We start from the raw sequence: 15,732 nt of genomic DNA on the forward strand, positions 1-15,732 counted from the left end.
GAACTATATGAATGAGACTACATTCATTATATACCGTACAGCTTGCGCATATGGCAAGGACACATGATCAAGTCAAAATGCACCTGATGCTGGACAGGGATCCCCTCACACACATCATTTCACTTTTACATTTATTTTTTGCACAATCAAAGCTTTTTTTAGGAGACGTTTGTCTCTTTCACACTGAAATTGACAACACTGCTTGACATTTTGCGCAACTGTACCTCACTAATGTAAACAGACTTCTGACTAGGGAACTGCATAGGCAGAGGTAACCAGGGGTCTAGTCCTGGGAAAAGAGGTGAGTGGACTCACCCTAAAAACCCCTGCGCACAAAAATGGGCGTGGTCAAGCATAATGTGGGCGTGGTCATGGGTGGGGCCAAATATACATAACCTTAGCAGTGATGTAAAAGGTCTGCCGGGGAAGTTTGAGCTTTGCCTTAGTGTATCTCCCAAAAATAGATGTCATCTGACAGCATTTCACCAAAAAGACACATAATCTGGTAAAAGTTCCTCCGAAATACAGATAATATGGCAATGGTTCCCCCAAAATAGACAATGTGGAAGCAGCAGTTTCCCCAACATACATATAATCTGGAAGCAGTTCCCCAAAATACGCGAAACCTGGCAGCAGATCACCCAAAATACACGTAACACCCAAAATACATATAATCTGGCAGCAGTGGTCCCCCAAACATACACAACCTGGCAGCAGTTCCCCAAAATACACGTAATCTGGCAGCAGCCATTCCCCTAACATACACATAATCTGGCAGCTGTTCCCCAAAATACACTTAGGGCTTGATTCACAAAGCGGTGCTAACCTACTTAGCACGTCTAAAGTCTTAAGGCGCGCTAACCAGGGTGCTAAGTAGGTTAGCACCGGATTTCTCAATTGAGAAAACCAGTGCTAACCTACTTAGCACCCTGGTTAGCGCGCCTTAAGACTTTAGACGTGCTAAGTAGGTTAGCACCGCTTTGTGAATCAAGCCCATAGTCTGTTAACAGCGGTTCCACAAAAATGCAGATAATCTGACAGCAGTTCCCCCAAAATAGGTACCCCTAGCATAGGTAGCCAGGTCTATAGGTGTCCCCAGTATAAGTAGCCTGGCCATGAGTATAGTAGTCCCCAGTATATGTAGCCAGAGGTATACAGTAGTTGCCTAGTATATGTAGCCAGGGGTATATGTGCCCAGTATATGTAGGCAGGGGTATATGTGCCCAGTATATGTAGGCAGGGATATATGTGCCCAGTATATGTAGCCAGGGGTCAGTGCAGTTTCTAGGCCAAAATGCACCCAGGGCGAGGGTGTAAAAATTGCGCCCCCCATGGAGCCAGGTATACGTGCCCACAGTATAGGTTAGCCAGGTCTAATTGCACTCAGTATAGTTAACCGGCTGTATAAATTAGATTAGGTAGCTGCCCCCAGTATAGGTTACATTAGGTAGCTGTCCCCCAGTATAGGTTAGATAGGTAGCTGCCCCCAGTATAGGTTAGATTAGGTAGGTTCCCCCAGTATAGGTTAGATAGGTAGCTGCCCCCCAGTATAGGTTAGATTAGGTAGCTGCCCCCCAGTATAGGTTAGATAGGTAACTGCCTCCCAGTATAGGTTATATTAGGTAGCTGCCCCCCAGTGTGGTTAGATTAGGTAGGTAGGTGCCCCCCAGTATAGGTTAGATAGGTAGCTGCCGCCCAGCATAGTTAGGTACTCCCCCCCCCCCCATAATGGAGGGGGGAGTCAGCTGCGGGGAGGGTAGCCCGACCTCTCCCTCCCTTCCTCTCCGCAGGCCGCCCTCCGTGCTCCCCCCTCCGAGTCTGACTGCAGAGTGAGCGCAGGGAAGCGCTGTGTACAGACAGCAACTCACCTCCCTGGTTCCAATCGCCGCTCACTCGCCATTGGTCACCTCCTCTGCTCAGGAAGCAGTGTGTGTATCAGCGGCTAGGCAGAGGAAGTGACTAGCGGCGAGTGAGCAGCGATTGGAATGCAGGCAGGTGAGTTGCTGTCTGTACATAGCGCTTCTCTGCGCTCACTCTGCAGTCAGACTCGGAGGGGGGGGGGGGAGCACGGAGGGCGGCCCGGGGAGAGGAAGGGAAGCAGAGGTCGGGCTGCCCTCCCCGTGGCTGACTCCCCCCTCTATTTCAGCACCCCCACTCCTTCAGTGCTCAGGGTGGCCGCACTGGTCACACGGCCCTAGAAACGGGCATGCCAGGGGTATATGTGCCCAGTATATGTAGCCAGGGGTATATGTGCCCAGTATATGTAGCCAGGGGTATATGTGCCCAGTATATGTAGCCAGGGGTATATGTGCCCAGTATATGTAGCAATGGGTATATGTGCCCAGTATATGTAGGCAGAGGTATATGTGCCCAGTATATGTAGGCAGGGGTATATGTGCCCAGTATATGTAGGCGGTGGTATATATGCCCAGTATATGTAGGCAGGGGTATATGTACCCAGTATATGCAGCCAGGGGTATATGTGCCCAGTATATGTAGCAAAGGGTATATGTGCCCAGTATATGTAGGCAGAGGTATATGTGCCCAGTATATGTAGGCAGAGGTATATGTGCCCAGTATATGTAGGCAGAGGTATATGTGCCCAGTATATGTAGTCAGGGGTATATGTGCCCAGTATATGTAGGCGGTGGTATATATGCCCAGTATATGTAGGCAGGGGTATATGTACCCAGTATATGCAGCCAAGGGTATAAAGTGGTTTGCAAAAGTATTCGGCCCCCTTGAAGTTTTCCACATTTTGTCATATTACTGCCACAAACATGAATTAATTTTATTGGAATTCCACGTGAAAGACCAATACAAAGTGGTGTACACGTGAGAAGTGGAACGAAAATCATACATGATTCCAAACATGTTTTATAAATCAATAACTGCAAAGTAGGGTGTGCATAATTATTCAGCCCCCTTTGGTCTGAGTGCAGTCAGTTGCCCATAGTCATTGCCTGATGAGTGCTAATGACTACATCGAGTGCACCTGTGTGTAATCTAATGTCAGTACAAATACAGCTGCTCTGTGACGGACTCAGAGGTTGTCTAAGAGAATATTGGGAGCAACAACACCATGAAGTCCAAAGAACACACCAGACACATCTGGGATAAAGTTATTGAGAAACTTAAAGCAGGCTTAGGCTACAAAAAGATTTCCAAAGCCTTGAACATCCCACGGAGCACTGTTCAAGCAACCATTCAGAAATGGAAGGAGTATGGCACAACTGTAAACCTACCAAGACAAGGCCGGCCACCTAAACTCATAGGCCGAACAAGGAGAACGCTGATCAGAAATGCAGTCAAGAGTCCCATGGTGACTCTGGACGAGCTGCAGAGATCTACAGCTCAGGTGGGGAAATCTATCCATCGGACAACTATTAGTCGTGCACTGCACAAAGTTGCCCTTTATGGAAGAGTGGCAAGAAGAAAGCCATTGTTAACAGAAAAGCATAAAAAGTCCCGTTTGCAGTTTGCCAAAAGCCATGTGGGGGACACAGCAAACACGTGAAACAAGGTGCTCTGGTCAGATGAGACCAAAATGAAACTTTTTGGCCAAAATGCAAAATGCTACGTGTGTCGGAAAACTAACACTGTACATCACTCTGAATACACCATCCCCACTTTCAAATATGGTGGTGGCAGCATCATGCTCTGGGGATACTTCTCTCCAGCAGGGACAGGGAAGCTGATCAGAGTTGAAGATGGATGGAGCCAAATACAGGGCAATCTTGGAAGAAAACTTCTTGGAGTCTGCAAAAGACTTGATACTGGGGCGGAGGTTCACCTTCCAGCAGGACAACGACCCTAAACATAAAGCCAGGGCAACCATGGAATAGTTTAAAACAAAACATATCCATGTGTTAGAATGGCCCAGTCAAAGTCCAGATCTAAATCCAATCGAGAATCTGTGGCAAGATCTGAAAATTGCTGTTCACAAACGCTGTCCATCTAATCTGACTGAGCTGGAGCTGTTTTGCAAAGAAGAATGGGCAAGGATTTCAGTCTCTAGATGTGCAAAGCTGGTAGAGACGTACCCTAAAAGACTGGCAGCTGTAATTGCAGCAAAAGGTGGTTCTACAAAGTATTGACCGAGGGGGCTGAATAATTACGCACACCCCACTTTGCAGTTATTGATTTGTAAAAAATGTTTGGAATCATGTATGATTTTTGTTCCACTTTTCACGTGTACACCACTTTGTATTGGTCTTTCACATGGAATTCCAATAAAATTGATTCATGTTTGTGGCAGTAATGTGACAAAATGTGGAAAACTTCAAGGGGGCCGAATACTTTTGCAAGCCACTGTATGTGCCCAGTATATGTAGTCAGGGGTATATGTGCCCAGTATATGTAGGCAGGTTTATATGTGACCATTATATGTAGGCAGGGGTATATGTGCCCAGTATATGTAGGCAGGGGTATATTATATATACCCAGTATATGTAGTCAGGGGTATATGTCCCCAGTATATGTAGTCAGGGGTATATGTCCCAGTATATGTAGTCAGGGATATTTGTCCCAGTATATGTAGCCAGGGGTATATGTACCCAGTATATATAATCAGGGATATTTGTCCCAGTATATGTAGCCAGGGGTATATGTGCCCAGTATATGTAGGCAGAGGTATATGTCCCCAGTATATGTCCCAGTATATGTAGTCAGGGGTATATGTCCCTAGAATAAGTAGTCAGGTGTCCCGCCAGCAGGAGGGGAGCAGCGCAGTGGAAGGAGAGTAGTGGGCAGCGGTGGAGAAGGGAACCTTGGGGCTCTCCATCCCTCGCTCTCCCCTCCAGAACTAAAATGTGCGGGCAGCTGGCAGCGGGAGGGACCTCTTCCTCGTTCCGGTGCGAGAGGGAGCACTCCACTGCCGCTAATCTGGTCTGGTCTAGACCAGAGCAGCAGCACGCAGATCTTACCCGGCGCTTGGATCGAGGAAGAGGTAAATCCTGCCCGCTGCCCGCTGCCAGCCGCTGCAAATTTTAGTTCTGGAGGGGAGAGCGAGGGATGGAGAGCCCCAAGGTGAGGGAAGGGCGGGGGGGAGACGTCCCCCCTTCTCCACCACTGCCCACTACTCTCCTTCCACTGCGCTGCTCCCCTCCACACATGCCAGGGTGGACGGTGTCCACCCTCTGAAAAAAGCAGGTGGACGTCGTCCACCCGCATCCACGCCCCACTCGACCCCTAGAGGTAACCCTTTAGTGTCTGAAGCAGCTGTGAGACCTCACTTAGGTCTGCAGATTAAGTTATTTGTAAAATATCTGAGAAGCAAGATAGATCTCCCATGAAATACAAATAACAGATTCTGTAACTCTGGCCAACAAAACTACTTACATGATATTTGGGTATGCAGAACATGGCAAACATGGATTTAAGTGGAGAAAAGCTTATAAGTGTAGAGATTGCTTCCACTACATTGTGCAAAGTGAGCTCTCTTCCTGTTTCCACGCTGCTTAGCTATGTCTTCTGGGGTGAGATGAGGTCACCTAAACGGAGCTAAATCAAGTTTTGTGTACATATAATTAGAGGCATACAGACACCATAAACAGAAAGCATTGCAGTTCTTCCATATTATTATAATCCATGCAGAATTACAAAATAGTTATAATCAATTACAATCAATACTTAGCGGTGTAGGACATTAGTTAAGTCTCTGTCTGCAGTTGAGTGGTCTAATTAGATCTGGTTTTTAAAGCAGGGAAGGGAATTATCATGGGAGTCCAATGATCACTAAAAGGTCAGATTCATTTATCATCCATGTTCTTTCTCTAGCTACACTGCTTTGGCAGAAATAAATGTAAACTGCAGATAATTAGCAGACAAATCACTGAACCTGTAACAAGAGGAACGTGTTGGCTGGGAAACACTTTTATGTCAGGTAGCTTTGCGCTTGCTACACCTGTGTTACATGTAGAGATGGCCCGGACCTCGGATTTTTGGTTCACGAACTTCTGCAACAGTTCGGTTCGCGCAAACTTCCACAAACCGCAATAGACTTCAATGGGGAGGCGAACTTTGAAAACTAGAAACACTTATGCTGGCCACAAAAGTGATGGAAAAGATATTTCAATGGGTCTAACATCTGAGTGTTTGCATGGATGAGTGGCATAGATGCCAAAAGTCCCGGGGAAAAATCTGGATTTGACGCAAAGCAGCATTTTAAAGGCAGAAATCACATTGAATGCTAAATTGGAGGCCTAAAGTGCTTTAAAACATCTTGCATGTGTATAAATCAATCAGGGAGTGTAATTAGTGTACTGCCTCACACTGACACACCAAACTCACTGTGTAACGCACCGCAAACAGCGGTTTGTGTTGTGACGGCCGTGTTGGACTGGTGCGCAGCATGGCGAGATTGCTCTTCCTCAGTGATATCAGGTAATGTCTGACTGCCTTACTAACTTTCGATGGTTCTTTCTCTACCATTGTTAAAGATTACATCTATTTTTTTACATTTTCTGCTGGCTGTTCAGTACCTGAGAATCTGTTATGGAGGGCAAGTCTGCCATTGTGAGTGACCACGGGTAATGGCTGGGGAATCAGGCAGTGATGGGTATTACAATGTGCACCTGTCACACACACACACACACAGGTACCGGACAGGCACAGTGACACTGCGTGCGCTCACGTGGGTAGGTGGTTACACTGTGAACAACAGGTAGGTATATGCAGTGATGGGTATTACAATGTGCACATGTCACACACACACACACATGTACCGGACAGGCACAGTGACACTGCGTGTGCTCATGTAGGTAGGTGGGTGCACTGTGAACGACAGGTAGGTATATGCAGTGATGGGTATTACAATGTGCACCTGTCACACACAGACAGGTACCGGACAGGCACAGTGACAATGCGTGCGCTCACGTAGGTAGGTGGGTGCACTGAAGTGAACAACAGGTAGTAGGTATATGCAGTGATGGGTATTACAATGTGCACCTGTCACACACACACAGGTACCGGGCAGGCACAGTCACACTGCGTGCGCTCACGTAGGTAGGTGGATGCACTGAAGTGTACAACAGGTAGTAGGTAAGGTATATGCAGTGATAGGTAGTATAATGTGCACCTGGCATAGCAGTAATTATACCACCAAGGGGCCAAAGGCCAGCTGCAACTGACTGACAGGGCTGTATATAATGCAAGTGGGTCACACAAACACGCACAAAAAAAAAATAGATCACAAGAACAAGATTAGCTCTCAAAAGAGCTGTTGAGGGGTGCTTTTTTAGCAATAACAATCAGCAAGGAGCAAGCTAACAAGCCTACAAGAGCCTAACTAAGCTTTCCCTATAGGTCTCTGCACAGCAGCTCTCCCTGCTCTAATTAATGCAGGCACACGAGTGAGTTAAAAGCCTGACGCTGCCTGCCTTAACCTGTAACCTAGTTACATGGCACATCCATGTTATATTGACACAAGCTTCAATCATAGCTTCATAGCAGGCTAAGGGAACCCAAACAATCATTTCTGGGGATGATAACCAAAGAAGAATAAAGCAGTTATAAAACACACACTAAGTCCCGCACTAAGGCCAGTGAATCTGCTGTCCATAGCAATCAGTAGCATCCCACATTTGATTTTTTGAGTGCAGGTCGATTAAATGGTAAAAACCCCATTGGGATGATGGTTTGCTACATAGCAGGGTACCTATATTTTTTTTTTCAATTAGGTTGATTGCGTTAAAGATGAACTGTAGTGAGAATAACATTAGAATAAAAAAAAAAATTGTGTTTGTTTTTCTAACAATAGCCTATATAATAAACCCCGTGTTCCTGCGTCCTTTCCTGTCCCTATGTCCATGCCTTTGCATTACTGCGCATGTGTGGCACGCGGGCAGCCATTGGGACAGGAAAAGGACGGGGCCAAGGGGCGGGCGTGTGCATGCGCGGGTACACATCACGATGCTCGTGCTGGTACGTGTCGCGGCCGTGCACGCGCATGCTTGCTGACTTGCTGTGGCGACAGGGGCGGGAGGGTAGCTGTTATGGGAGAGGCTTAGCCCCCGTTTTTAAACGGGCCTTAGGTCTAGTTAACTTATAAATGATTTAGTCAGTGTTTGCCTATTGTAAAATCTTTCCTCACCCTGATCTACGCTCTAAAACCTGGTCTCCCAAAATGCTCTGGGAGGAGAAATCCACATAGCTAAACATCATAAGCTTAGAATCACTGTGAGGGCAGGGCTACACACCAATATACAGCAATATATAGATATAGGAAGTGTTTCTGATGCTGAAAGCAAGATATTTACCATAAAAGTGGGCATCCTGTATAATGTGCTGCATTCTACAGTGCCTCTTTAACTTATAATTATAGCAGATGTATAACATCCCAGCACACTAGCAGCACAAAGTGGTAGAATGTATCTCCTAGATTTCAGCACTGGACAGCTCACAGGGGACCAGCAGCACAGCTAGCTGGAGAAGTCCTCAACTAGGCACTAGGCCTGTATGTTATGCAGAACATGTAACAATGCATGATAATGGTGTGCAAATAACAGTAGCCTACACCTGCCAAACTTAATTAAGATCTCTGATTCCTGATCAAATAGGTGAAGGATGAAATCTGACTGGTTGTCACGAGTAGCTACCTTGTAAATTGAGGTGATGTAATGGCACTGCTACAGCTATGGTTTCTGTGGCCTGTTATTCATACTCTTATTGTTATTATCACACAAATCATAACATGTGTGAGATATTAGCCTGCTCTAGTAATTAAGTAATCCTTGTGTGATTCATTCATGCAATATACGAACATGGGTCATGTTCAGAAGCCCTTAAAGATGGTAGTGAGAGGAAGATAATGTCAACATTGTGTTTCTACCTGTATGTAGGGCTTGGCACTGGTAAAATGCATGGGCTGACATTTCACTTAGCTTTACCAATATGTCAGCACCAATCACTATGGAACTGCAAATGTAAACAGCCTTTTTAAATGTACAGACCCTACTTCATATTATATAACTTTTTATATGCACATTTTTGTTTTCATTGGATTTTAGAATGTAGATAAGCCCTAGAAATTAAGAGCTCTGAACACAACCTTCTTCTGTCCTCCTCTAGAATAATCTCCTTGCATTCAAGATTTCACATGAGCCTCACCCCTACTCTGGAATCCCCTTCCACAGCACATCCGTCACTCTCTAACCTTTGAAATTTTTAAGTGCTTAGTAAAAACTCACTTTTTTAGACTTGCATATGCTCTAACTTAGGCCATTCCCCTTTCAACACCTGGCCAGCAAAATACATCCTACAAAGCACACTACTTCTAGGACTTGATATTGAATATTACCCCACCCTCTTGTTTCCTCCCTATTCCTTTAGATTGTGAGCTAGCAATGGGAGGACTTTCTCATCCTTTAGTGTCTTGTTTAGTAAATGTAACATGATGATCAAAATGTATAGTAAACAATGTTTACTATACATTTTGATCATCATGTTACATTTATCATCGTAATTATTTCAACCAATTCTGTATTATGCCGACATCTTGTGTATGGCATTGTCTGTATTATTATGTACCCCATGTTTGTTCTTTCATTTGTACTGCAAATATGTTGGCACTATAGAAATCAATAATAATAAAGTGACATGTCACAGCCATGACTTATATAAACATATGAGGAAGTCATAAAATAACATAAATTATAACCATCAACTCCTTCCTGTGCTGATGAGCAGACACTAGCTACTTACCCACATACATGACTCCTTCCCTGGTCTTCTCTGCTGCCTCAGCTACACCTTGTTTGGTCTTCTCAGCAGCAGCCACCACTCCTTCCTTTGCTTTGGACAAGCCTTTCATAAGCACATCCATTCTGATCTGTTGCAGTCTGCTGAGAAGGGGGAAGAGGAGGCAGCGGCTTAGTATGGTAAGACAGGAAGCAGTGATATCACAAGCCCCTGCAGCTCACACTGACCTGCTTTCCAGTAAGAAAGCTACCCCTACTCACATCACATTAGTACATTCCCTTCCTCTGACAGAATAGGAAGGAGCAGGGAGCGAGCACAAATCATGTTACACATCCCTACCAAGCATGCAAATGCAGTCAGTTATTGGGCACTGACAATCTCATTTTGCTAAGACGACATATTCAGTTATATAAATCAGTAACATTTAGGCAAACATTAGCCTATCGGTATTGGATAATGCTAATACTTTACATTTATGCACACTACATCATGCAGCTTTACCCAATATGAGTACTGTTTATATATGCATGTATCTACCTCCTAGACACATCATATAAACAATATATATATATATATATATATATATATATATATATATATATATATATATATATATATATATATAATCTGCTTGACTTCTTATTTACAGGATATGGATAGGTTGGAAGATAGATAGATGGATATAATGCATACATGAGATAGGGAGCATGACATTTAAATATATATGGTAGGAAGGAAGATGGACAGAGAGAATGAAAATGGGAGATGGAATACACAGACAGCCACACTCATATATTAGACACACCTGTGTGACCACTTGCTGATATGTGTACCTGGAATACGGCTATATGTAATATAAAAGTCCCAGAAATGCTACATTTGTATTGTTACATAAGCCTTGTATGATGTGAGTAGGGCTCTATGTGCGTAATAATTCATGCAACATTAACTGGTGAGCTTGGCCCCATGTCCTTGAAACCTGGATTTTTTTCCTCTGCAAAATAAAGGAGGAAGGCTAAGAGGGGGAGGTGCAGCAATCCCAGCATCACCCTTCGCACAGGCATTGCAGTTTTCATGAGCACAAGATAGAAATGTGATAGGAGAAAAAAGACCCCCAGAGACAGTTCGAGCAGCAGGGTGAAAAAGATGGCAACTACAGCTTGGGATTCTGGTGATCACACTGGAAATATGATGTAAGGCACCGGAGCTTGCCCACAGGATGCCCCTAGAACACCTCAGCTACACCCTACCTATCCATCTGTCAGACGTACACATAGTAAGTGATTATACTGAGTGCTAAGCCCCTTGTCATGAAGCCTGAAAAGAGAGGAATTAGTGGGAAGAGCTGGGATTGTCTCCACAGGCTTGATGCAGACGAGAGCAGCCAATGCTCTATCTAGCTTCTGTGACAGATGCACCTACCCCCACTGCTGCTAATGTCCTAAGGGCACTGCAAACAGGTCTGATGTTCCAACATCATTCAGCACAATGGAGAGATGGAAAATTAAGGAGGTGAAAACGTGTACTACCTTCAGTCCCAGTCCTGTGCCAGGTGTCTCCTCTATGAAATGGGTTGCCTGGTGTGAGTGAAAAAAAGAGAGAGAAAGGCAATAGGAAACGTCACACAGATGTAGCAGCTGGGATGAAGCTGTGTATATTTGCAGCTCTGCCAGCCTCTTATCCTCCCTTACCTGTGGTTCAGAGGTGACTTGCTCTCGATTCTCTCTCTCGGATACAGTAGGCAGAGGAGGGATCAGATGTGGCTTTGTGGGGGTCCCTCAGCAGGCAGTGCTACAGAGCCATGGGATGCTTCTGTATCAGACATACACCCACCTCCGTCGTCTCTGAGAGTGCTTAGTGCTTGTGTGAGTGCTGTCTACCCCCTTGTGGCAGGAGATCCTATGAATAACCAAGAGCAGCAATCACAGACTGGAGCCTTCAGCTTCCTACTGCCCCCCTCTCTCTGCTGCTGAAATACAAGAGATTGTAGGCTTTGCTTACCAGCCACCAACACACCCATTACATTACACTAAATGTGTAAAAGGCTGGGCCCTCCCTCTCCTCTCCTCCTGACCTTTTCTCCTTCATGCAAGGATGCTCCATGACCTGCTTCATCCCCTGAGAGATGCTGGGGTCAGCTGCTACCATCAAGCTATAGTCTCATTATTCCAAATGCAGAGCAACACATTTTCATCAATTTCCTGGGGAGGGGCTGGCTGTAATGTTTTAATTTATATGTACACTGTAGGATGTTATGGAAATTCCACAAAACAAATTAGCTATAATCATGTATGCTTTGTATGTTGTTCACATCTACATCAGACTGCGTCTAGCCAGTTGTGTTATTAGACTGAGATAGTAAGAGACTAACACATTCCAAGAAACTTTCATTTTTAACGCATTAAATTATGATCTATATATTTTATTACTGTTCATTGGAAAGAAATGAGATAGTAAAAGACATTAGCGGCAGGCTGCGAGCCTGGCACCAGTGTAGTGTGAGAGAATATGAATAACGGGCAGCACGGTGGTGTAGTGGTTAGCGCTCTTGCCTTGCAGCACTGGGTCCCCGATTCGAATCCCAGCCAGGTCAACATCTGCAAGGAGTTTGTATGTTCTCCCCGTGTCTGCATGGGTTTCCTCTGGGCACTCAGGTTTCATCTCACATTCCGAAAACATACAGATAAGTTAATTGGCTTCCCCCTAAATTGGCCCTAGACTATACGATACATATACTACAAGATACATACATAGACATAGGACTATGGTAGGGATTAGATTGTGAGCCCTTCTGAGGGACAGTTAAATGACAAGACTATATATACTCTGTACATCACTGCATAAGATGTCGGTGCTATATAAATACTAAATAATAATAATAAGCTCTCCTTACAATGCTGTCACCTTATTTCACTTCTCTGCACAATAGCAATTCATAATGTACATGACCCTGGGAAAAATTGGAAAAGATGCTGCAATAGTTACTGAGGATTTGCCAAACATTTGCAACCATTCTATTTATTTTGTACTCCCTAGTACTTTCCTTTTACTAAAGGTCCTTACACACATTAGATAAAAGGCAAACAATAACGACCACTTCAAGAGGTACACAAAAGGTGTCCCTCAGTATGAACAGTTCCCACCCCAAAGGTAGCCAGAGGTGTCCCATTTATATGTAGTCCCCCTCCAAAGGTACACAAAAGGTGTCCCCCAGTATAAATAGTCTACTCGTCCCCAATAGGTAGCCAGAGTTGTCCCTGGTGGTCCTTCTCCCTCCCCCAGTATAAATAGTCTTGTCCCCCTCGAATAGGTAGTCAGAGGTGTCCCTGGTGATCCTTCTCCCTCCCCCCTCCTTCCCCTACAAAGTGTCAGCGGTGGAGAGGTCAAGAAACTTACCTGATCCAGCCAACTGAGTCTTTCTTGCGATCTGCCCTCCATAGCCGAAGCGCTACCTCTACTTCCTGGTTCTGCTTCAGGAAGCAGAGGAATCGCTGCGGCTATGGAGGGCAGATCGGACGGAAGACTAAGTTTCTTCATGCTTCCACTGCTGACACTCTGAAGGAAGGGAGGGGATCTCATCAGCACTGCTACTGAGTGATGTCTTGGCTGAGTGATGTGACTGCTGCCCGACTGTAGAGGCTGATGCTGTGCTAGCATGCACACTTGCTTGCTCCCCTCCTTCACCGTCACTCATTCAATCAAAGCCAGCAGTTGCCCCCAGCAGCTGCACACAGACACAGGCTCTGGAAGTGCTGAGCACAGTGGGGCGACTGTGGTCTTGCTGAGCAGATAGACTCTCTACCTGCTGCAGCATTAGGCAATGGCTGGTGATAGATGCAGTCAACCTGTCACCTGCTCCATGGATAAAATCGCCCTAGTCCTTGGGCTTGGGGGCCTTCCCCAAAATCCGTCCGGGCCGTACTAATCATTACTGATGTCTTGTAGCAGCAAACTATTCAGAATCCTTAATGCCATTTACAGTCTTACCTATAGCTGGCAGTCATCTACAATCCAATCTTGCTAGCAGAATCATTGGAAGCTGCCAAAAGGTTAGAACCACTAAAATGGTTTGGTTAATATATAGAAGGAAACAACATGTAACTGTATAAGGATATTGGAAGTGAGGTTGTATGACTCCATGAATACATATATGAAATGCACACCCTTCACATAAAAACATAATAGTGTAGTGTAGCTGCACATGTGCAACTGTATGTATTCTCCAGGCAAACAAAGAGGTCAGTGGTGCACACAAATGGAGTTGATATGTGCACACAGATGGGGTGACTCAATACAGTCAGTGTGCCAAGATTGAGAAACACTGCCATTCCCTATAGCTACCATCTAGGACCCTTAGCACAGGTACACCTCTGGTGCCAAAGAAGGGGTGGGGTAATAAACAGTTTTGAAACTGAAAGCTTTCTATAATAAGGAGACCCCTCGTCATTGGCCCTGTCGCAAGTAAATAGACAGACAGATTAGATGTACAGATTATTTTTGTTCCTTTTTTAGTTTAACAATGCCTTTTTTGTGAGCATTTTTTTCTTCCTGTTGGTCCTTTAATGGTAACCACTCTCCTACCTAACCAGTGGCGTAGCTAAGGAGCTGTGGGCCCCGATGCAAGTTTTACATTGGGGCGGCGGGGCCCCCCAAGCACTCTATACATAACAATTGATACAGCGCACCAAAACCTGCCAATGGCAACTACAGTGTCAGAGGTGCAAGAAGGGAAGGGGGAGCAGTTTTTTAATGATTACCACTATTCAAAGTTTCTATAGAAGTGATTATTATGAGCACAGGACCAATAGAGAGCTAATACTGAAGTTGAGGTAGGTCCAAGGGCCCCCGTGCGGTCGCAACCTCTGCACCCCATCTTGCTACGTCCGTGTACCTAACCCTTAATTCCTTCCTTAACCACTTCTCAACCACAGTTTTTTTCACCTAAAAGCCACAGCAATTTTCCCATTTCAGGGAGGCAAGGGTTAATAGGCTTAATAGGGGTATAGTTTATTTAAAAAACAAAACAAAAAACAACTCACTGATGCTGATCAGTCACTAATGCTGTGTTAGTTATCTGAGATCCTCTCACGAGTGATCTCAGTAACTGTAACGGCATAGTGACTGATGTTTACACACATTCTGAATGAATGAGCACTGCCATTGGCTTTGGCAGTGCTCATTCAAACTTGTAAGCACTTTGATTGGCTTTGTGAACACATGTTCACATCAACCAACCACGGATCAGCGGGTGCCTGACGCGCATGCGAGATTGCACACAGTGGCAAAGTAAACAAGAGTTGCTTATCTATGCTCCTGTGATTCAGGTGAATTTTAAAGGGGTGTAGATACGTGTGGCATAGGTTGCCAAGTGGTTAATGTGTATTGTCATCAAATTTCATCTATAGTCTAAAGTATTGAACACAAGATAAAATAAACAGCTAATACCATCTGACTGGTAGTGATGGTAGAACAGTTCACTGGGAGAACAGTTCTCGGCGAACTTTCACCGTTCGCATTTAATGAGAACTTTCCTGTCAAAAGTTTGCATTTGCATTTAACATTAAAGTTGTAACATCTGCAACTATGGCGGCTGCGGACACGCAGGGTATACCCGCAGCCGCCTTTGTTCCCTGTTCTCAGGCCTCATCCGTTCCGTTGGCGTCTAGCACGCCGGGAACTGTATTGTCTCGTGCTCATAGGGTCGCTGTATTGCGCGGGCGCGCGCAGAGACAGGACCTTTATGCTGGAAGAAGGCACGTCAGCTGACCCGCTGGTCGGCTGACATCAGAGGTGACTCACGCCGCTTGGATTGGCTGATTGGTAAGGGGCGTGGCTGTGAGCTCTCATCGGCTTCTTAAGCCTTCACTGGTCATTTGCAACTTGTCTGCTGTTGCGAATACACTCGTGTTAGTGCTCAGACCTTAGACTAGCATCCGGTGTGCTTTGATCTGGGAGGAAACCAGGGATTTCACACAAAACTAGGACTATTGTTATATTGTATTACTGATTACCTGTGTATGATTCTGGCTATAC

The 15,732-nt window shown here is 45.2% G+C and overlaps 1 protein-coding gene across 3 annotated transcripts in view; it reads right to left on the reverse strand.

The window, feature by feature from the left end:
- Window positions 1–11,677, reverse strand: part of SNCB (synuclein beta) — a 100,569-nt gene extending 88,892 nt beyond the window's left edge. The window contains exons 1-3 of one of the 3 annotated variants that reach the window (XM_068272822.1): window positions 11,391–11,677; window positions 11,229–11,276; window positions 9,703–9,839 (exon numbers count right to left, since the gene is read on the reverse strand). In XM_068272822.1, the coding sequence (XP_068128923.1) occupies window positions 9,703–9,823 (121 nt within the window). In that variant the 5' untranslated portion in view covers window positions 9,824–9,839; window positions 11,229–11,276; window positions 11,391–11,677. Of the gene's footprint in view, window positions 1–9,702; window positions 9,843–11,228; window positions 11,277–11,390 lie in introns of all 3 variants that reach the window. The other 2 variants (XM_068272821.1, XM_068272823.1) reach the window with 2 other exon arrangements.
- Window positions 11,678–15,732: the final 4,055 nt, after the last annotated feature.

The sequence above is a fragment of the Hyperolius riggenbachi genome, chromosome 3 (genome assembly GCF_040937935.1).
Source record: "Hyperolius riggenbachi isolate aHypRig1 chromosome 3, aHypRig1.pri, whole genome shotgun sequence".
NCBI classification, from domain to species: domain Eukaryota; kingdom Metazoa; phylum Chordata; class Amphibia; order Anura; family Hyperoliidae; genus Hyperolius; species Hyperolius riggenbachi.